This window comes from Fistularia commersonii, chromosome 16 (genome assembly GCF_037954325.1).
Source record: "Fistularia commersonii isolate RoL2024-O1a breed Wild chromosome 16, RoL_Fcom_v1.0, whole genome shotgun sequence".
NCBI lineage: Eukaryota > Metazoa > Chordata > Actinopteri > Syngnathiformes > Fistulariidae > Fistularia > Fistularia commersonii.
Window position 1 is genome coordinate 552,041 of NC_141299.1, and position 23,419 is coordinate 575,459.

General features: G+C 43.5%; 1 protein-coding gene across 16 annotated transcripts in view; it reads left to right on the plus strand.

The window, feature by feature from the left end:
- Positions 1-23,419, plus strand: part of sgip1a (SH3GL interacting endocytic adaptor 1a) — a 65,353-nt gene that overhangs the window by 37,087 nt on the left and 4,847 nt on the right. For 10 of the 16 annotated variants that reach the window (XM_086161398.1, XM_086161400.1, XM_086161399.1 and 7 more), the window contains 17 exons: positions 1,359-1,422; positions 2,866-3,038; positions 6,237-6,248; positions 7,570-7,591; positions 7,683-7,770; positions 9,072-9,154; positions 10,861-10,941; positions 11,480-11,554; positions 11,691-12,446; positions 13,409-13,530; positions 13,822-13,963; positions 17,455-17,514; positions 19,145-19,256; positions 19,379-19,534; positions 20,823-20,958; positions 21,055-21,257; positions 22,609-22,673. In XM_086161398.1, coding sequence (XP_086017524.1) covers positions 1,359-1,422; positions 2,866-3,038; positions 6,237-6,248; positions 7,570-7,591; positions 7,683-7,770; positions 9,072-9,154; positions 10,861-10,941; positions 11,480-11,554; positions 11,691-12,446; positions 13,409-13,530; positions 13,822-13,963; positions 17,455-17,514; positions 19,145-19,256; positions 19,379-19,534; positions 20,823-20,958; positions 21,055-21,257; positions 22,609-22,673 — 2,350 coding nt within the window. The remainder of the gene's footprint in view (positions 1-1,358; positions 1,423-2,865; positions 3,039-6,236; positions 6,249-7,569; positions 7,592-7,682; positions 7,771-9,071; positions 9,155-10,860; positions 10,942-11,479; positions 11,555-11,690; positions 12,447-13,408; positions 13,531-13,821; positions 13,964-17,454; positions 17,515-19,144; positions 19,257-19,378; positions 19,535-20,822; positions 20,959-21,054; positions 21,258-22,608; positions 22,674-23,419) is intronic. The other 6 variants (XM_086161402.1, XM_086161404.1, XM_086161409.1 and 3 more) reach the window with 3 other exon arrangements.

The following is a 23,419-nucleotide window of genomic DNA, read 5'->3' on the forward strand; positions in this document are numbered from 1 at the left end:
GCCTTGCATAACACGGTGGTCTGATCTTTGAGTCTATGTCTGATTGGCTGCTACTTCAGACAGTCCTTCACTTTGATTGGTTGTAGGCCTAGCTGCTCAAGTCCACACCCGTTTTCCTCTTCTGTCGAAGTTAAAGCCCACTGACTCACATTAGCAGTTTGGTACAACAATGTCATGCTAGCATTGAATTGTATTTCAATAGAATACCGTAATTTCTGGACAATAACATTTTTTTTTTTCTACTTCCGGCGCTGTCTTGGGTGGCTGCCTGCCAGAGTTTCTCTTCACCTTAGTGTCTCTTTTTCCTAAATTCTCTACTTCTATTTTTCTATTTACTTCTTCTTGCTCCACTGAACGCCACAGGAGGTCTGTCCTACCTGAGGCTATCAGACTTTTTAATTCCTCTTCCCTCAGCCGCAGGGAATCTTCAATCTTTGTAGTTACAGTTAACAGTTAAGACAATTCATATTTCATTGTATTTCTTATTCTTCCTCCTTTCTACTATTATCTATTACTGTTATGTTTTTTACTTGAAACTCTGGCACAACAATTTTCTTGGGGATTAATAAAGTTGTTCTCATCTCATCTCATCTCATAAGCTGCTACTTTTTTCACACACTTTGAACGTTTAAACAATGATGAATTTTTTTGGGCTAACAAGTTTCATACTGTCAAAGCATTTAGCCTCATCACATCGTTCAAATGAAATTACTGTGAAATTCTGAGGCCGTTCAATTCCAACACCAAAGAACATGACTTTAATGGTCTTATTGCGCAGGAAGACCAAGATAGCAACAGCTGGACAAAGCGGGGATAGAAAAATGGATGGACCTTTCCTTGTGTTATTTATTAGTCATCTGTTTCATCAGCTGTGTTATAGGCACTGTTCAGAAAAAATAATTTCCAGTACGTATTTGTGGATGTTCCTGGTATTTATTTAATTAAAAGTTTTGAAAAAGTGTTTCGGTGTAAATATCTCTCTACGTAAATGTGGACACCTGTGGTTTATAGACAAGTGTGGCCTATAGATGTACACATATTTATTTAGTTATTTTTAAGGGGTGCGGCTTATATTAAGGTGCACTCAATAGTCCGGAAATTACGGTAGGGGCTTTTTCACATTTGCAGTATTTGTTTGCTTCCATTAAAGAGCCAGACTATTACTTTGTCACCTTGTTTTCGGCTACGTGTCATGTACCTTGAATGGGGAGAAACCAATTAAATGCAATTCTGTTAAAAGCACGGAAAATGTTAGCTTTGTCCACCATTAAATTACATTGTATGATATGTAATTAAATCCGCTGTTGCTCTGCTCAAGATTTTTCATTACGTGGAGATTGAAGCTCTTTGTGTTTCAGAATTCTCCTGAGGTGGATGACGAAGGCTACAGCATCCGGCCCGATGAAGAGTCAGAAGGAGGAGATATCCTGCCACACTGCTTGCAGTGCTTGGTGTTGTGACATGCTGCTTTTCCTGCTTTGAGATGTTTGTCTGCACTCGGTGAAAGCCACCAGTATAATGATAGAAGTGTTAAGGGTTTCTAAATGGTGGCATGATACATGTGCAATGCAGGAAATGTGAGAACACAACCTGCAGACGTCAACAGGAAAACAGCACAACAGGAAAATCACATGGCTCAATGCACCATCAGCTTGTCTGGAGGAGGATGATACACTCTTAGCTTTCTGTTACCATTTTGATATTAGATATTACCATTTACTTGAAAAACAAAAAACCTTTCATTTAGTTTTCAACATTATTTAATGTATTATGTGTTTGAGCTCCCTCCTCAAAAATGTTCTGGTCCAAAAAAATGTTGTGTTTCTATCCTGTGAAGCTCAATGGGTAGAGTTCATGGGAGCACTCCTTGTAAACTATTTCTATTTTCCTCTACCGTTCACACAGGAGTGTCAAACATATGGCCCCAGGGGGTCCATTCCAGCCCATGGAATAAATCTACAATTTGAAAAAGTACATAAAATTCATGCACTGCTTTTTAAGATAAAAATGCAGTTCATATATTGTCTGCTAGGGGCACACTGTTTTAGTCATTGTTAGCAACATTGCACAACACTATGTGACTCGGAACTTACAGCGGATGGCAGCAATGTGGCTTCTGGGTCTGTAAATATCATATATACTTATTGTCAAAAATGTACCTTCTTTCCCATTGGCCACAACACCCACATCAGCAAGATGTGTTGTTAAAAAAGAGAAAAGTAGACATCAAGTGTAGGTTTTTCTAAGAAAAATGGACCAGTTCATATTTGTTTGTTGAGCTTAATAAGAAACCTGTACGCTTGGTGTGGATGCAGCAAGTTTTGGTGTCACTATGCGACTCACCATGGCGAAAAGTACAACAAAATGCATGGAGAACTGAGAAGATAGAAGGCATAGTGTTGTTGAAATTGCACTTAAATTTCTTAATCACTCTCAGATTGTTCGACATGTATTTTTTAAAGGAACAGCGCATTACATTTACACTACAACAAAGGGAAAATGTGAACTTAGTGTTACTTTGCTACATGCTATACTGGTCCGGCCCCCTTGACATCAAATTAGGCTGTATGTGACCCTGAACCAAAATTTGATTTGACACCCCTGCGTTAGCAGACAATTGGAATATCCCAGGGGTCTTCAGATGGACCGTGTAATTTTGAATCACAAGAGGCACAGTGATAGATTACTACATAAGTTGATGCTTGTGAAATTAGCCATAAATAGAGACTGAGGAAATCCGTAAAATCACAAGAGCCGATTTCAAACGAGATCTACTGCTTGAGTTATGTCAGCATCGATAAAAGTCACCGCATCCTTTGTCATTTTTAGCAACACACATTTTTTTCCCTTGACCATCTCTTCCACGATGCCCCAAGTCCCACTTCTTCTCCTCCGATGAGTCAGAGGAAGAGGAGGACCACAGGAAAAAGTTCAAAATCAAGATCAAGCCGCTGCCGGCTGACCAGGTCGTGGCGGAGCCTTCATTTGAAGAGCTCAAAGCCTCCATAGGCAACATAGCTCTATCTCCATCACCGCTGGTGAGTCACTGCGACATCATTTCACTCCCGCTGGCAGCGGTAGCAGACACGGGTGCATTTGTCCACTGTGGAGTTTCCTCCACTTGTATTTATTTTTTTTTGTTTTTTTCATAATTGGATCCCTGTGAGGTTAACTACACACACACACACACACACACACACACACACACACACACAAACACACTCTTATGATGATCTGTAGATGAGTAAAAGTGCTGTTGCTGTTGTGTCCGCTGAAGGTCCCCCCACCTTGGGACTAATAAAGGGACTATTTCAGTTTGTCTTATCGGAAGTATAAAGAAATTTCTTAAAAGCTTTTCCCGCAACGAAATCCAGATTCTCATATGTACATCTGTGTGGCCGTGCGTGCTTGCATGTTGACCTCTTTGAACTGTGATTGTGTCAAATGATCCAGATAACCCTTTTTTTATTTTTTCCTCTCTGCGCATGCGCAATCGTGCTAGCAAGCTGCTGTTGTGCGTCTTCAACTGACCCATCACTGGATTGTTACAACTCAGTGCAGATTCAAGAATACGCCTATTTTTGACGGCCAGACATTCTGGCTCCATCATGCTTACTTTCCCCCATGAGATGAGGTCATGCGTCCACATTCATAATTCAGATAGGAAAGTGGGCAACGGGAGTTCCATTCTGCTGGTGGTCATATGATCTTGCAGTCTCAATAATTTAGTCCATCCCGTCAGTAGTTTTACCAATTGACTGTTAACCTGATCAGGGGTGAATGGTGTTTTTTTTATGTTTTTCTTTCATGCCGGTCACAGTTGTATGCAAATGAGGTGCAGATATTTGACTCTCAAAATGCTAAGCAGAAAAATGCTAATCACAAAAATGATTAGTACATTTTTTAATCTCTGTTCGGTCCATCCTGACACTTTCCCCTCCAGGTCAGTAGATGCTCGCTGCGATGCTAGCCCAGCTGAACGCCATAGGCTCTAGGTTTTTTCTCCATCCCGTGCCGACCACAGTTGCCCCTCTCTGCGAAGCAGCCATTTAGGCTGGCGGCGCAGTCGGCCAGGTGCATTTCGGGACACTAGCTTTCATGTGGTTTCAAGCTGTTGTGTCAGGACACATACCCGCCTGATCTGCTCGCCATTGTGTGAAAATCAAATATTCCCTGATCTGGTTTGAGTTGTTGGTCACAGGACAGGTCGTCTGGAAAGACTTTGGAAATACCATAGCCATGGATTCCAAGATTCCTGACTCCACTGCGACAAGTTCAGCCGAGCATTGCTTCTCAACCAAAAATAAATTAATAAATGCCAGCTTTTCCCTTAATGTGAGTCAAAGGCATCTATGGTTGATGATCAAATGGTCAGATGAAAAGAGGAAAGGGCCCCAAAGACAAACTTTGCCTCTTCTGCTTTTCTTTCCAGTTCTTTCCCTTTTCCATGAAGTAATCCAAAACCTTTATTACCCAATTCCCCCCCTGAGAAATCAGATCAGCCTGCAGCCATTTCAATCACTGTGGCTTCTTCTTATAATCTGACGGATTCCTCTGATTTAATCTACATTTTGGAAAGCTTCAATGACCTCTTTGGTGACCTCCATGTAAAATATGAGCAAGAATCAATGTCCAGGTGACACCAGGAAGAGGATGGTGTCCAAAAGTGTCTGCACCACTGCTTCACCCTGCATTGCCATGGTTCCAAATCGTCATTTTAATATGAGTTCTCATTGTCTGCTTTTTCTCTCATATCTCTCCATTCGCCACCTGTCACGATGTTAACCTTTGTAGAGGAGTCCGGTAAGCCTTTGCTTTGCATGCTCTTTGTGGTCTGTTCATTCTTTTTAATGTTTGACCGACTTTCACCACCACTTCATTTTGCGTGTGCAATTTTGTGTTGTGATGTAATAATTGTGTTTGCATGCCAAAGAATGTTTTCGCGTTTCATAATTGTTTAGACAGAACCTGCCACAGAGAGGGCAGAGGTGGCCAGGGAGGGAGAAAAACGCAAGAAATGAAATAATACTATGTCGTGTTTAGGGCTCTCTGGTTCCTCTTGAGGCCTAATAGAGAAATGAAATGTTATTTTTAGGATGGATATCAAATATTTAGTCCTAGTTTACCTGAAATAATCCTGCGTCACCCAACAGAATATTCCCCAAAATGGAGGAAATTGTTTTTTTTCACCATGCTTTATAGCATTGGCTTTTCTAGATCCCACATTCTGGATTCTTATAAATGAGAAGGACAATGGGCCTTGTCGCAGCAAGCATGCGGTTATTTCATCTTAGAAGATCCCCGTTTGAGCTTCGTCCTGTGCTTCCTGTTTACATCGCGAGGAGCAAGGGGATTGGTCAGGCCCACATCCAATGAAACCAATAGATGCAACCCCGTTGCATCTCCGAAATCACACATGGCTCGCTGCACAACTGGAGCAAAGCACGAGAGTGGCAAAGAAAGAGAGGGAAAGAGAGAGGGAAGGGGCGGTGATGCAGGCAGATGGAGGGATTTCAATTTGAAGTTCAGGTGCTCAAAGGTTCAGCGGAGGGAGGTGAGGAGAGGGACGAGGCTGTACGCATGTGGAGGAGGAATCGCTGCCCTGTCTGTTCACTGCACGCTTGGAAAATGGAAATTATAATTATCAGCGTTGACATTTATCCTGCGAGATTCATTTAAGTTTTGGTTCTGTACTCATGAAAGGCATCAGTGACATGACATTTAAATATATTCTCTACAATCATATGTTTTTAAGACATAGCTTGATTTATTTACGCTCGCGGAATCATTCCCTGCTTTCATCACTAATATAACATTTCAAGGTATTTTAAGGCAATATATTTTAATTGTTTTACCCTTTTTGGTTTTTGATTTTTCTCTTAATTTGTAAAGGTGACTCATTTGCCTCTAACATTCTCCAGAGTTTTTTTTTTTTTCCAGATTCTGATTTGGATTTTGGATGCTAAAAACTATATTTACTTTGCAATTTTTTTTATTAAATAAAACTCCAGCGTACAACATCTGTTTAACACACAGCACTGTTAATACGTTTGAAGAATAATTGCTTAACGCACTATTACAAGGCACAGATGGGAACAAGATCGTCTTTCAAATCAATAAGCAGACAGGCCAAAGTTTCTTCCTCATTTGGTCTTCTGATTTGAATAATGTCCGATTTACTGATTTGTCACTCTCTGACCAGGTGTCTCTTCTCTCTTCCTTTTTGCTGGTCACAGAGACGTAGTCCGGTAAGTATTTTTTTTTTGCTTCTGTCCTCCAGGGTTGGCTGGGCAGGGATGGCGGGGTTTTGATCATTCGGCTTCCTGTAACCTTTTCTTCTGGCTTCGTCTCTGGGGGTTGGTGGAGCACAAGAGTCTGTAGGTTCGACAGGTCAGCGCTTTGAGCTGATGCGCTTCGACGCGTAGATGTTCAGGATTAATGCGTATTTCCAAACGCTCGGGACGGAGTTAGGAGCATATTTGCCCGCTTTTCATCATGGCTTCCTGCCCAGTCGCTACACCCGGGAAAGTATTTGCACTTTTGACAGCCAGAGCCTTTGATTTCTCACTCAAGTCCCTTCCCCTGGCGTCTCCTCATCTGCTCGGGTATCCTCCCCTGCTCTGCCCTCCCCCTATCTAACCTCAGTCATACCATCTCTCACCCAATGCTACCAGGAAGGCCTTCTCACTCAAACACGTTGCTCTTGTACCGTCTTTCAAAACTGAATGTGCCACCAGTGTTTCAAAAACCTCATTCTCTGAGATTTGTTTTGTGTACTTTCTGCTTCTGTTTGCAAACTGCAGTGCAGTGAACTGAATCCTAGCTCCCTGATTCTCATCGTCTCATACTGGGAGGTGAATGAATGCTGCAGGTCAAACCTATTAAAGTTGAATGTTCTGTGTCTTTTGAATTTGATGAATGCGAAATAGATCTTTAAATCATTAGCATGCTACAACATCGATAAAAAAATCTTTGCAATTCGCATTTATCTTACCATGTAAACTAAATAAGTTGCAGGTTGTCCCCTGCTATATTTTCCTTGGACGGGCAAAAGCAGTTCTGCGTGGAGATCGTGATGTTCACTTTATGTCACATAAAACACCTTGTGTGGCCTCACAATCCTCACAAATATGTTCTCAAACCGGACAGAGCTGGAATATGTTCTCTGGGCTCTTTTAAATATTTTTCTAATCCTTTTGTCTTTTCTCTGCAACTCTGCTATCGCAAGGTGCCGCCGTGTCCATTGTAGATCACTGGGAGAAAACACTGAGAGATGGTGTTTCTAGCCAAATAGCCTCGAGCTCAAAGGCAGATACCATGCGGTTTGCTGACCTGGATCACCTTCATTTTCTTGGTAGAAGTGGAAAGAATGTGTAGTTTGCGAGCAGAGATGGGGTTTTATCTGAAAGAGATGACAGCCTTCAACATGCAGACTTGTGTCTGTGGCCGTGATACCCCCTGGCCTCCCGTGAAGCTAATGAGAAGATGTCAACACTGGCCTAAACTTCATCCTCAGACCTTCGCTATTTTTAGCCTACATTATTCCTTTTTTTTCTCTCCACATTTTAGGGCCTGAAAAGGAACACCTCCAGTGAGTATCAGTCCATTACACCTCACGTAGCTCACACACCCAAGATTTCAAAACTTATAAGTTTTAAACGAGGTACATCTCGTGGCTTCAGGTGAGGAGATCGCAAGGCCGAGACGTGTTGTTCCCCCAGCGGCGCCCGCCACCGCCCCAGCACCCGCTCCAGCGCTGCAACCCCCGAGGTACGTGCATACCAGCTGGCCGGGATGGTGAAGGGCAAATCGCTACCGATGAAATTGGAGTGTTATTTTTAGCTAAATAATCATGTCGTTCCATGTCATGTTATGGTCTGGCAGATTGGACTAAGTTGCAGGGGTGATTTTTTTTTTTTTTTTTCCCCTCCCCTGGTCAGGGTCGTTGGAAGAGCTGTGAGTCAGTAAACAGGAGACTTGATGCTACTCACCAAACCCAACCTGGATGAGATAACTCACTGTGACTTGCAGAAATAGGTCAAAGCAAAATGAACCACCAGCATTAGTTGCACTAAGAGTTGTACTTTTCCTGTCCTTTACCCTTGCACACTAATTCTAAATACCGTAGTTTGAGGACCAAATGGTACACCTCATTTCAGGTGCAAAATTAACGGGTCTATTTTCTTACGTAAGGCGCACCGTGTTATAATGCACATGATGAAACATATAGTAAATAAAGCGAAACAAAACTGTCGGTTTCGTCAAACTTTATACATGTCATTCATCTTGCTTGGTTCCCTTGGAAACTGTTAGGTCTTCTTTACTTGGCGCAGTTCATCTGCTTGCTTCCTCTACTTCGGTACCATTGATTCATTAATGTTGAATGCTTTCACGGCTTCTCTGGTCCCATGATCTACTGCATGAGGAAGACTGATAAACTTGAGTTTGAATTCTGCTTTGTAAACATGTCTCTTAACAGGTGCAAATTTGGGGGGTCCTCATACACACAAATGTACAGTAATATTATGTTTAAGTACAGTACGTACCGCTATTACAAAAAGTGGTAAGTGTACTACGTACTGTTCTCTGATTGGTTTATCGTTGCCAGCGATATCGGACACCTGAAGTTAGTGTGAGGTTGGAACAACGTTGTATTTCAGCATTACATAAATAGTTATCTAATGTTGTCTGACATTGCAACCCATATTCAACAAGGTCTGACTTTAACACAACGCCCCTGTATCAGATGAAAATGGTCCAACAACCAATCAAGCAGAGACGATTCATAGCTTACCAAAGTCGCACTAAAACATTTTGACAGAATTTGGAGCACATGTACCATATTAAAACTGGTTACTAAGCACAACAAGAATTCATATATAAGACACACTGTATTATAAGGGGCAGGAACTTTGTCACTGAATACCCCATGTGATTACAAGAACTTGACACTGAAGATTTCATACTGAAATGCATCTTGTAGTAATGCACAAGGATTTTGACAAAAATCATGTGCAAATCGTGTAACTTTCCCCAAAGTGACCCACCATGAGCCTCCCTCTCTGTTGCAGTCAACAAACCTCGGTCCCTGAAGACAGCACAGCCTTATTTGGGCCCCCACTGGAAACAGCCTTTGGAGAACAGAAGACAGAAGGTAACCCTCTTATCTGCAGCATCTTCCTCATATGTGGACATACCGGGCGTTGGAATACGTTTTTCAAATGAAGGAAGGCTTCCTGAGCACACACACTGGACATTTTCTCCAACATCACAAGTCTTCCCCTGTGCCCAATAACACAGTTTGTCCCCAGTGAAGATACTATTTACCTGGACTCGACGGCTACTGAAACTCCCATGAAGGGTGTGGTCGATGTCACTTGAGTAGTACTAGAATATTCTCTATGAAGCATAGTGTTTGGATGTATACATTTTCAACATCTAATAAGACTGTCCTATATTTCTTTACAATATGGAGGCGATCCAAGTTGGGGGAAACTTCAACATGTTTGATGAGAAGCAGCATTGATTGGGGAAAGGCTCTGGGGACAGTCAGATTGAGATGATTTGGATATGGACAGAGGAGGGATGGTGAAGATCTGGGTAGGAGGATGCTGAGGTTGCAGCTGTCAGGCAGGAGGTCTGGAGGAAGACCAGAGAGGAGGTTTATTAATGGAGGGGAAGCAGACAGGTGTGAAAGAAGAGGATGCAGAAGAGAGGGTAAGACTGACGGACTTGACTAGATGGAGAAAGATGATTGGCTGTGTTGACCCCTGAAGGGAGCTCGTCCCCAAACTGCAGGCTATTAAACAGATTGATGGCATGCATCTATAATTCATTGAAGCTTGACAGGCTATTGCAGTTCAGTGTTTTGAGGACTCTGTCAGCACTTGGAGTGGAGAACATATTAGTGAAAGTAAAACAATGCTGCTGGTGGAGAACCTGCCAGCACGAGCTTGCAGTTCACACAAGCACACAAGGCCCATTCTGATATTGATACATGAACCGACAGAAGATGCATTTTATCATGTCCAATATTTTCTCTGTTGTTTTCAATACGTAAACATCTAGAACAAATCAATTAGATTCAATGTGTTTGTCAATTCCCATGGACTAGTGGTACTTTGGGACTGTTTTTTTAAGGATGACCGCCATTTTCGCCCATCATCACCAACAATTTATTGTCCCTGTAATGTGAAAAACTGACTTCAGTGGGGTTAGCGTGCAGATGTTATTTTTCCTGTATAGCTTCAGGTGGGTCCACACTGAAATGATGCCGTGGGTGTGCTTCGGGAGGAAACATTCTTCTCCTATCCTCTTAAGTGATGGACTCTTTGTTGGTTATCTGAAGAGGCTGCCGATGAAGTCATCTGCATCAATAAATAAGAGGACCCCTAGCTTCAAAAGGATCTGTCACTATCTGTGATATATCAGTATTAATGTAAACATAGCTGTTGCTTGAGGGGTGCTAAGTGTCTTGGCAGTCTACAGCCAACAAGAGTTACCCCAGGAGAGGTTCAGTTAGATTTAAAGCTGTCAAAAATTAGATTACCCCGATTCATATTTTGTCATTGCAAAGTTGCCTCCCTTCTTGAATCCTGTATTTTGTGGCAATGGAGACAGGGGGATAGCTGTTATGGCATAGGTATGGCAATCCGCCTTATGAACCTCCAGTCAGAGCATTTCAAATGCCTTTTGGCTAATTCTACTCATCAAACAGCTGACGATGATGATTTCTTACCACGCTTCTGACCTGAAACTGGTTCATTCGTTATTAAAGTGTCTGTTTAAAGGAGTCAGGACCTCAAGTGCTTTGGTATCAGTGGCCCTGACATGGCCTCTTCTGTCCCCTCCTGAAAATAGTGGCTCTGTTTGAGTCCGATGTGTGGGGAACTCCTTTGTCAGAGCCAGAGTCCTCCCTGACCAGATCTTTCCCCACAGGAAGTAAGTTTGAAAACTACTCACTAATTGCCCCGTACCTCCTCCTCCCACTGGAATGACTGCCCCGACCCATCAGCTCATATCATGAATTATCTCATCATCCAACTAACAAACAAACCCGCAAAGTGATGTGTGGTGATAACACCCCGAGTGCAACCTCTCTCCATTCCATATGCTACGTTGACAGTGAATGACTCGGTCTTGGCCGGGGACGTGTACCCCTCTTGCCCGTTCGCTCCCCCCTGCTATTGGCATGGCGGTGAGTGAAAGTGCCGTGATGCATGGTCTAGTTGTTTGTGAACATGTTTGGGAGATGTCCATGAAGTGCTCTGTGTCATTATGGATTCATCTACAAGCAATCCCTGCATTTTCCAAACGTCCGAATGCAGCCCATCCAAGGATTCAACCCATGAATGATCTCAGACGGCACAAGCACTGATGAATGAAAAAACGCTTATGTTAATTTAATATTCTTCTCTAGAAATTTACTCAGACTAGTTAGTGCTATTGCGATTCATTGTTTTTCTCTATACATCCACAGCCCCACCTCCACTTCCACCCAAGAATGTCCCAACATCCCCCCCAGCTACTGGACCTCCCTCTGTAGATGAGCCTGGTAAGATCTTGTCTGTCTTGCCTTTGATTTTGTTGGTCAATCAACATTATCTTGAGTTTGTATTGCTAAACATTCCCTATTAATTTTCCTTTATAACCACTGAATATATTGATTGACCAGTAGTTGCCTCTTGCAGAAGCATTAGCAGAAAGCGACAGTTCCACCCAAAAGCCCTCGATAGCTGACTTGGATCAGATTTTTGGACCAGAGGAGGCATCAGTTGCTAAAGAGGAAAGAAGCGACTCGTGGGTCAGCTTCATGGAACAGTCCTCCGATCGGCCGCCTCTTCCGTCCTCGCTGCCTCCTCCGGAGAAAGCAGCACCCCCATTTTCAGCTTCTCCACTTCTGCCAGAATCTCCTGCTCCATCTAAATCACCCCCTCATTCAGAAGACTCATCGCAGCCTCTTTCAAACGAATCTTCTATTCCCATCCTACCAACTTCCCCAACTCCAAAAGAGGAGCCTGCTGCACCCGCTATCCCCTCAGGTCCTTCAACACCTGAAGAACGTAGTCCGCCCACATTGCTGACCCCACCACCCCATGCTTCAAAAGCGCTGGAGTCTCCTCCCGCTTCCACTAGTCCACCACTTGACTCGCCCACCAGCAACCCAACAGCCCCTGCTCCCAAAGCAACCACACCCCCAGCAGTGAGTGCTCCTCCTGAGGAACTCACAAAGTGCTCGATCCCGCTAGCCCTTGTACTGTCTCAAGAAGAGCCGCCCAAAAAAATGGAAAACTCCCAACCCAAAGAGGACGAAAGTGAAGTAATCACTTTACCCAGAGATGTTAGTCAGGTTACCCGAAGTACACCTCCCCCACCTCCACCCCCTACATATCGGGCAGTGGTAGCGTCACCAGGTCCAACATCAGGATCAGGTGGTACAAATAGTGGTAAGTTGTTCATTTCTTATTTCAAGGGCGAAAACGCCGATCTTCTGTAGAATTTAGAATGCTGGTAAATTTATTTTCTGCCCTCAAATTTACTGAGTCCCCATGGGATTGGCACAATTCGCAGATTACGGAGATTTAGTGTTGCACGTTGAGCAAAAAGATAACAGGATAAGCTAATGACCACAGCTGTAGTATCAATACAAATAAGCGATTACCAATTGAGCGATTACCAATCAGTGCTATACTTGGTGTCCAATTGGTGTCACCATGAACTCATCAGCAAACATACTGGATCTCCCAATTTTGCTACTTTATATTTCTTTTGCTTTCTTAAGGGTCTGCCTCTTCAGAATATCTATCTATTTTTTAAAAAAGGAATAAATAGATGAAAATCATGCAATGGATTTGGCAATTGATCAGTCTTTCCACTGATTAAATAACAATTTAGTGAAGTGAAGCTAACTGTTATACTAATGCATTTCAGGGAACATGGACCACTTCCCTTTGTAGATGTTAGATATGAATCTGGGCAAATTGAAAAATCATATTTCAGAACCACATAAGGATCCAGACCTGAAAAATTCATTGGACCGCTGATTTTTATTTCACCTTTGACCGGCATTTGAAAAACGTGATGCTCATATTGGCTGATTTCCCCCAGCTAAAGTGCTTTTGCGATACACTCATATTGTGAAACTTTAGTCGCCATTCTGATGTGTTGAAGTCCAATGTAGCAGAAATATTGATTTTTTTTTTTCACAAACACCAAAGTCTTGTGGAAACTCAAGAAATCAAGTGGCCTTGTGGCTCCAAGCATTTGGGGGAGTCCATCGTTTTAATAGCTCAAATTGAATTCTTGTTCATTTCGCCAACGCCCTAATCATTTCTGTTGAAAGAAGTAGTTGGTTGTGGCCCCTTTTTGTATTTTGTATTTCATCTTTGTTTGTTTTACCGTCGAGTAGGTTCCTCCTCTCCAGTGAGACCTTCCACACCCTCATCAATCAATCCCACCCCACCACCGCCACCACCCCGCCCCCCTTCGCGGCCTAAACTCCCCCCAGGAAAACCCACGGTTGGAGATGTGGTAAGTCTTACACCTCAAATTATTTTCACTCCCGATCGGACAATTAATATTGCTTGTCCGAGTAGATCTGACATTCCACCGACACCATTTCAGATCAGAAAATTGCCAGTTTTGTAATTCAAGCAAAGCCATATCTTTATTCAAAGCGAGGCCTTTTGAAGGTGGTCGTCATCTTTAGTTTTGTTCCTTGCAGGAAAAGAATACTGAATTTTGTTTATCAGCAGCTTTAACTTGATGTTTTGCCCTTGATGGAATGTTTTTATTCAGCTATCTCTTGTGTCACTATTTCAGAATCCACAGTTTAGCTCCGCCAGCCCCCCTCCCGTGGCTCCGTTGGCACGGGCCGAGAGCACCTCCTCCATTTCTTCTACCAATTCTCTGAGTGCGGCCACGACCCCAACCGTCGGCAAAGAGCTCTCTCTGACCGTGTCAGGTGTGTGAACCGCGTCTTCCCTGATCAGATGATATAAACCCTCCGAGGATGACTGCTAAACCTGTCTCCTATTAAACTTCCATTATTGATTTCATCCCCCTGGCCTTGTCCTTTCTGTGCCGAGAGTGTCTGCAAAGACCGACTCACGCTGGCAATGCACGCAGCGCTTCCGATTCAATAGATAAACGAGCACTGATGCGTATTTAAAAATTCTGGCATCGACTTGGTTTCCCAGTAGCCTCTTTGTGTCATCCCTGCAGGAGATAAGGCAGCAGAGTTTCTTTTTGTTCATATCCATAACTCCCATTATGGTGTATTGTCTACGTCCAATACAATTATGTGTTATATGTACATGAACTTGATTTTCACCATTTGTTTATTTAGCTAACAGGAAAAGAAGGTGCACAGCAGGCTCTCGGTTCCAACTTGGGGCAGAGGCATTAAAAAAAAGTTTATTGGAGACCAAAAATTGCCCAAAAATTAATGAGAGGGTGAATGGCGAGTCTATATGATAGTTAATGTATGTAAGGTGTGTGAATGAGAGGATGAATGGTGTGTCTACATGATGAGAACATAAGAGTGAATTGTTGAATGTCTATATGATGTTGGAATGAGAGGGTGAATGGTTTTATGTCTAGGTGTCCCTCTTATGGGCCGACCTCACCTCTCGCCTGATGACAGCTTTCAACACTCCCCCGACCCTGAGTAGAGATTATGAATGAATGAATGCTATCCAGACCTAAGTCTGAATAGCATTCATTCATTCATAATCTCAAGTAAGCTCTTAGCTGGAAGGGGGAGTGTCACCCTTCGCTCTTGACATTTAATTCACAGTAATTCTTTAGAGTAAGGATAACAACAGGTTTCAGTTTGGTTGTTTTATGTTTTCAATCAGATCGAAACAGGTGAATATATATACACACACACACACACACACACACACAGGCGCGCGCGCAACTAAACATTTTTTTTTTTTTATTTTATTCTTGATGTATTCATCAGCTCCTCTGTTAGCGTGCAGAGTCTGTCTGTTTTTTTTTTTTTTGGGGGGGGGGGGGGGGGGTTAATGCAATTTCTGCTTGCATTCATATTCACGTCGGACTCCTTTTCACCGGATCGGTTTGCTCTCTCTTTTTGTTTTGCCATCTGTGTGTCTGTATCTTTCCTTCGGCTTGTCAGAAGACGATGTATATATATAAACAAACTGCCTACCTTTGAGAGACACTTTGATTCGTTGGCAGGTACAGTACAGACAGACCCCCTCCCGGAGGGGGGGGTGGGGGGGGGTCTGGGAAAGTGCACCTTTTTTATTATTATCCTATTACATCCTTCCGGTAACTGTGATGATCTTTACAACGGTGTGCTCGACACTGCGAGGTAAGGGCCAGTGGATTGCAGTGCCTCGCGTCAAAGAAGTGTCGTAATGGGACGCCGAGACAGACGTTTTTGTTTCGATCCCTCTGCTGATTCTTTCAGCATTTTGAAACCACCAAGGCAGCGTCTGCTCCATCGTCCCGGTACCCGCTGATTTGACAGCTCGCCGCAAGCTAATGTCTGCAAATTTTCAAGGGGGGGGCAAACGTTTTCATTTGAGTGAAATCCTCGTTTTTCTGCATCGTCTCACCGTCACGGCATCACACCTTCCCTACACGTGCATCACTGTCGTGGATGGCCATCACTCTCCCTTTTTCTCACTGTCTCGCCGCGTCGCCATGCCAACCCCTCCCCCTCACCCCCCCCCCACCCCCCCACCCCCCACCCCACCCCCCCCCGTCTCATCTCTTGGTGTCACACATTGGGCGCAGCCACTCCCAGATACCTTTGCTCTATGTCAGCGCCGCATACATTGCAATTGAGTGTTAGTGTGCCGTGTTTTTTTTGAGCATATCTATAGAGTGCTTACCCCGGCCCTTGAGATCCATATTGTCCACGTTCCTCACACACATACATACTAACACACACACACACACACACACACACACACACACACACACACACACACACTGATGCATGTTGTCAGAGCTGTGCTACTTAAAGATTCATTTGAATTTTGGCACTAGAATTAGGCAGGCAGCAGCTGTTTGGTATTCACTCCATACCCCTCTCCCCTCCGCTGTAGTCGCATGACACAGCCTGGAGTTCAACTGCTCTCCACCAGCCTTTGAACCTCCACCTACTGCCACACCAACCCCCCTCTCCTCACTCCCCACCTGTCAGTCACTCACATACTCTATCACACACAAAAACAAACTCCGCGTTCCAGCACATCCAAAACAGCTGCCCTTTTGTTCAGCCCGTGAAGTGCTCCATCCCTGAATTGTAGCCGAAAACCTTTAAATGGGCCGAGTATCAACAAAAATTAGCTAAACTGGTGATTGTCTGGTAGGGGCATACTGTTGTAGTCAGTGTTAGCAACATGGCACAACAATATGTGACTGGAAACTTACAGCAGATGGCAGCAATGTGACTGTCTGTAAATAGCATTTTTTTCTTATTGTTAGAAATGTACCTACTTTTCCATGAAAAATGAACCGCTTCTTATTTATTAATTGAGGTTAAAAAGAACCTGTATGCTTGCTGTGGATGCAGCAAGTTTCAGTGCCACTATGAGACCCACTATGGCAAAAAATACAACATAATGCACAGAGAACTGAGATGACAGAACTGATGCATAGTGTTGTTACTATTTCGTAATGAATCTCACGTTGCTCGTCATGTATGTTTTAAAACAGTTCATTACATATAAAGATTTTTATAATTTACCTGTTCTCCTTTACACTAAAGCAAAGGAAAAATCTGGACTAAGTGTTACTTCTAGGCAATTACGCTATGATTTTACTGGTCCAGCACCCTAGACATCAAATCAGGCCGAACGTGTTCCCCAGACCAAAATCAGTTTGACACCCCTGGGTTAGATCCTCCAAAACCTTTAACGAAACTTTATCAATGTTGTTTATCTCCTCTCATTAACAATTAAAATCAAAACTCGGGACGGTGATTCTGCCAAATCCATTCCCTTTTCTAAATATTCATAAGCCCTCTCCTGCTCTTAAAGGGCTTTCGGTGAAGTACTTGGGCATAAGCGTAATATATTATGATAAATATTTGAGCAGGCGTGTGAGATGTGGCGAACCTTCACATAAGCAGGCATGAAACCATGTTGCTTCCAAAGAAGGCAGGCACGTGCTGCAGAAAGAGTCTCATATCACGTGCACTGGAACTGAGAGGAGAATACATTGCAGTGCACCTGAATGGCACCCTCCGTCCTCTTGCCCCCAGCCTTTGCTCAATCGGTGTGAGCACCCGCGGTGGTCACGCTGACCTCCCTCTCCATCAACCTGTACGTTTCACCTCACCGTGACGTGATAGACCTGCCATGTGAGATTCACGCTACTGTCCTTCTCTCCCTCCCACACCTCCCCTCCTCTCACCCATCTCCCCCTCAATTTCTGCCTTCCCCCTCACCCCCTCCCTGGACTGGCCCCGCACAGAGAATGACCAGCCATCCCTTGTTTGGTTTGACAGAGGGAAGTTTTATTTAACCTTCGAAGGTAAGTTTTGGTGCCGCAGGGTCAACTGTAGAACACACACACACTCTTCTGAGGTTCATCTTTGCAAGCTTACCCTCCTTTGTCCTCTTTTCCTTCTCTTCTACTCTTTCTCCTACCTCTACAATCCCTCCATCAACTTAACCCTCACCATGCTAACTCCCTGCCCCCATATAAACGTGCCGGCTGTCTTTCACACCCTAAAGAGTTAGCGCTCATCACACGTCTCGCTGCTGACTCTGCCGTCGCTTTTTAATCTACCCCCCCCCCCCCCCCCCCCCCCCGATTTTTTTATTTTTTTATTTTTCCGGTTCTGTGAGCTTCCTCCGATCACGCCAAAGTCACATGGTTTTTAACAGCATGTCTGTAATGAGCATGAATGTTGATCTTCGCTCCTCTCATCAACGTCTCAGCTTCCACCCCCCCACCCCCAAGGAAATTGTCAATTTTTCTTGTCTGTGTTACTTATCGGAAGCTCAGGGAGGGAGGAGACCTCGGGGTACATGAGGTGATCTGTTGCCGCCGTCCTGTAGGTTCACAGTGAGAAAGCAGAAAAAAGGGAAACCCTACATATACGCACACACATACATACACACACACACACACACAGACACAGACACTTTCATTTCCATCGTACTAACATCTAATGCTTCTCCTCAGCTCATGTATTACTTTCACCAACTTCTTTCCCTTTTTATCTGTTGCCAGCATGTTTGTTTCTACATCCCATCCACACCTCATTTGTTTGGGAGTCTTACATTCTGATTTATCGTTTTATTTATTTCGCCAGGTTGAGGATGAAGTCGACATAAATTGTCTTTCAAAGTGCGATAACTTTACGTGCACTCCTCTGATAAGTACTTCAAATTATTTAAAAAATAGGAGTTGGCATTCCTCTCAGTCTTGTGTACAGTAAACCCTCACTTTTGGCTGGAGTAACGTTCCAAGACCCCATGCAAAGTGAATTTCCGCGAAGTAGAGATGTGATAATATTGATGGTATTTACAGATATATTAACCCTCAATGAACCTCACTCAACCCTTTACAAACCTCCCACAAACTGTTATCAATCCACCATTACACTCCCGCACTCTTATACAGTACGCTAAACACTTGGGTAATTGAAACGTACAATAAACATTAAAATACAATAGAAAATGTACAGTAAATGTAAAGTAAATAGAAATTATTTAATAGGAAGAAATCAAATTTTATATTTTTAATTAATAATTTAATAGGGTAGTCGCCATTGAAAATTCTTTGCTGCTCTGAAACTTGAATGATGATGAAATTTCTGTGCAGTAGTTATGGCGATGAATACTGATGAGGCACCATAATAGATCTCACGTGGGTTCAATGTAGGAGCGAGAGTTCGCGATGCTGGGTATCTTTGTTTAGCAAAGGAGATCTCATTTATTTTATAAAATGAATCTTAGTTTAATTTTACCATATTTTTTATTGCTTCTTTTCTTCTTAGGTTAAAATATGGCTATTTCATAATGAAAAAAAAAATTGATATTGCAAAAAATCTGCAAAGTAGGGAGGGCGCAAAAGCCGAACTGCGAAGTAGCGAGGGTACATTGTATTTGTGTATCCTTATGTTTGTGTGTGTGTGTGTCTGTGTTGACTCCAGGCTGCTCCAGGGGGCCCAGCCCTCTCACCATGGGTGCTCAGGACACACTCCCTGTGGCGGCCGCCTTCACCGAGACAGTCAATGCCTTCTTCAAAGGGGCCGACCCCAGCAAGTAGGTTGGCTGCTCATGCCGCTCATCTCAGCAGCGGATTCTCCCTCTGAGGATCACGCCAGGCTAGTGGTGTTCGTCTTTCAGCTTGGGTTTTCACTTTAACCCTCTCCCCTCTCTTGCAGGTGTGTTGTGAAGATCATAGGTGAGATGGTTTTGTCATTTCCGGCGGGCATCACGCGGCACTTTGCCAATAACCCGTCCCCCGCCATGCTAACCTTCAGCATAACCAACTACAGCCGACTGGAGCATGTGCTGCCTAACCCCCAGCTCCTCTGCTGGTAAAGACACAGCTGTGAACTCAGTACCTCGTGCTCAGCAAAACACAATAACATTCCCCAAATGTTCAAGGGCCGAGGCTGCGACAGTCAACTGCTACCTGTTTTATTTATTTATATTATTTTTTTTCCCAAGCCAGTTCCTGTGAGTGTTGTCATGTAACTCATTCAGAGCTAATCTCGTTTCCCTACTTTGCATTAATTAATTATTTTACTGGAAAGAAAGGCATGGGCGAGAAATTGTTAAATGGCATGAGAAGTGATGCATCATATATTTAAAAAAAAAATAAATAAAATAATGATAAATATTGACCCTCCTTGTGGTTTAAGAATTATACTTCGAATTCACAGTCAACATAAATCATACTCAGGGTTTGGCACTTCATTGTATGGCATTCAATTTTTTTCTTTTAATTTAGTTTTATACATATATATATTTTTTTTGTTTGTTTTTTGATATATTGCCTTTCCCTAATTATGATATGATATTACATCGTATTTTTGTCATACACAAACTCCCACACATCAAATGTCATTCGTCAGATGTGATTGCCGTTACTTGATATTTTGCGTGGCGACAGAGGCAGCATGAAAACCTGTAGAGATGTTTGTTTAACTGCGTGGTTGTTGGATGACTACTGATGACTCAGCCTGACTTAAATGAGTCATCATGAAATCATCAGTGGTATTTGAGGTCACATTTTTCTTTATTGTATTAATTTTCTCTTAGTCATATCTTCATGGGCTTTAGTTTGGACCGCTCTTTGTGTCAAACTTGGAAGCAGATCTTGGTCCATATCTGACCAGATTGCAAAACATAGCACCATTGAAAAGAGGATGAGGTGCAGAGATGAAGATGTGGAGATTCGCTTTGGGGGTGAAGAGAATTTAGGAGATCAGAACTGAGTCCACCAGAGAGACAGAATCTGGTTTAGATGTTCTGGAGATAAAGTCAAACTGTGATGACATAAGATCTGATGTAGAAGGATGCTGAGGTTGGAGCTGCCAGGCAAGAGGTCTAGAGGATGACCAGAGAGAAGGTTTATGGGTGGAGGGGAAGAGGACAGGAAGTTAGTAAGTGTGAGAGGAGAAGTTGATTGTGGCAGGTGATTTGCTGTGGCGAACCATGAAAGGGTTACATCTCCAGGAGAAACACTGGCCCGTTACAAGTGAACTATCGCGTGTTTTTTTTTTCCGGACCGTTTTCTTTGAGAATCGAGCCGCTTCAACATCCCACTAGACATGTTCGGGTTTGAAAATACCTAAAGATATTTTCCTTTCTCCCCATCAGCGACAGCGCCACACAAGCCAATGCAGACGCCAAGGACTTCTGGGTGAACATGCCCAACCTGATATTGCACTTGAAGAAGGTGGCAGAGCAGAAGCCGCAGGCGACCTATTACAATGTGGACATGTTGAAATATCAGGTGAGTTCCAGTGCCCCGGGCGTCAGCAAGACGTTGCCGAAAAACTCCTCATTCATCGATCACAGAGAAGACTGGTCCGTCTTTGTTCAACGGCAGGTTTCGGTAAAGGGCCTCCATTCCACCCCTCTGAACCTGGCTGTCAGCTGGAGATGCGAGCCCACCAGCACAGACCTGAGGATAGACTACAAGTACAACGGGGATGCCATTTCTACACCAATGGCTCTCAACAATGTCCAGTTTCTGGTTCCTGTGGACGGAGGGGTCTCGAAACTACAGGCCGTGTTGCCTCCTGCAGCATGGTAAAGTCCTCCCTCCGATATCTCTTTTAAAGTCGTAACTTGAAAAGCCAGCATAGCAAAACAGGCAGGAATGGTAAGGCAAAAGTAACACTTTATAAACTAATTCCAGTGTTGATATTTTCTCATAGTTATTAAAAATATCAGCTCTTTTCAGAAAACAAAGTTCCAGGTCGTCGGTTCTAAGAACTCTGCAGCTCCAATTGGTTCCAAGAAATAGACTCCACCCAGGGAATGTGTTAGTTTTGCCTTTCCACAAGCAGTAAGGGTGTGATGTGAGCATCCTTGCTGTGCACCTTATGCTCAAAAACAAACGACAAAAGAAGAAGAAGACGACACAGACAGCATGGTGGTGGAAGCTAGCACAGAGATCTTGGAGTAATAACCATGGACTATCAGATGGTTGGAGTGTTTTTATCTTCTCCATGTGAGGAACCTCGTTAGCCATTAGCTAACTCCAGACTTATTCTGGCCAAAATGTTGATGTTCCTCGACGAGCCCTAAAAAAACCTCTCTGAGGCGTAGCAGGCCAGAACAACTTGGACCTCTGCGTCACTCCGTATCCTGTTGCTTCTCTCCATTTTGTCCCAAGAAAACATCTGACCAGTGTCCAGGATAGCTTTTAAAACTGGCCCTTGCAATCCTCGTAACGGGCCAGGCTTACGAATTCCACCAAGCATCTATCGTGAAACAACACTGTTTTGGAGTAGGAGCTAAGATGGATTTCCCTGGTTCCTCTGCTGTCCCAATGCACCAAGAAAATGGCCTGGTTCCTGAAAAGGTCGGAGAAGTTGCAAAAACTTCCTTCAGTGCAAAAGCAGCTATTAATAAACCACATTTTGTGTGCTGCCGAGTGTAATTTGGGTTAGCCTCCATGCTTTGTCTGAGATGTATGATCTCGTCCTTCTTGTCACAAGATGTTTGGTAGATACATCGCAGAGGATTGTTGTTAAACAGAATTTCTATCGTCCATGTTTTACTTTGGAGTCAAAACAACCTCTTGTCACGTCAGCTGCTAACATTAGCACATTAGCATTGCTAGTATGTTGTAATCTGCGCTCACCGAGGTGAGTCTGAATGTCAACCGGATCATCCCAAGGTACAATTTGCAAAAATAAACAGACTGCAGACCAGTTTTAGTGGCAAAGGGCCTGACATGGGTCAAGACGACGGCCTAAATCATGGATCCGTAGTCTTTTAAGGTCCTCTAATGTTAATGCTAACCAATCTGAGCCTCTCTGACCATCTGACTTTAACTCTACTGGTCCTGCAGCCCCTCCAAGCCTCGTAAACATAAAAAATGTGCAACTCCTTCGCCCTCCAGCTTGATCTTCTCCGTATTCTCCCACAACAGGAATGCAGAGCAGCAAAGAATCCTGTGGAAGATTCCAGATATATCGCAGAAATCTGAAAATGGAGGTATGTGCAGTATCATGGAAGACTTCTCGTTTAGCACGTATCCATTTTTTCTTTATTTAAACCCTGCAGCCGAGCATGTCTGGACTGGAGAGTTTTTGTCAAACAAGGCACCCCAGATAGGATTTGGTTGCCTCCATCATGCACTCGTGCATCTCATGCATCTTACAGAGTTCCATCCTTCTTATCCCTAAACATCACTTTTACAACTGTGCTAATCAAAATGCACTTTGCTTCCAATAGAGTCAGCAGGTGGCGAGAAGCTCCATGTAAAAGGGTGCGTGCACGAGTCTGAGCCACAATCAGGTGGAAGGGGAGTCTTTGCGAACGTGTAGAGCTCTGCTGGTATCTGCATCATTGGGCATGAATGCAGCTCAACCAGTCATGGTGTGTGGAGGAGAAAAAGAAAAAATTAGCCTTGAGCAAAACACAAACAGCTTCTGTGCGACAGCCTTGCCACAGGACAACAGCCCTGCCTGAAGTGGCACACGGTGCGCTCCCTGCTGGCTGATATTTGACACTGAATGCCATTATAATATCAAGGATGAACGCCTCATACTTTAGGAAACATAGAAGGTTTGTGAATCCTGCGTTACACCATCCTCACAATGTTGAGTTTAATCAATAATTCAACAGGTCCAGGGACATGAAGGAGCTCCATTGGGGACCCTAAATTGCCAATTGACATGTGGATGAGGGAGTAAATGGCTGTATGTCTCTGTCAATGTTTCCTTACCCTTTTTGAGCCA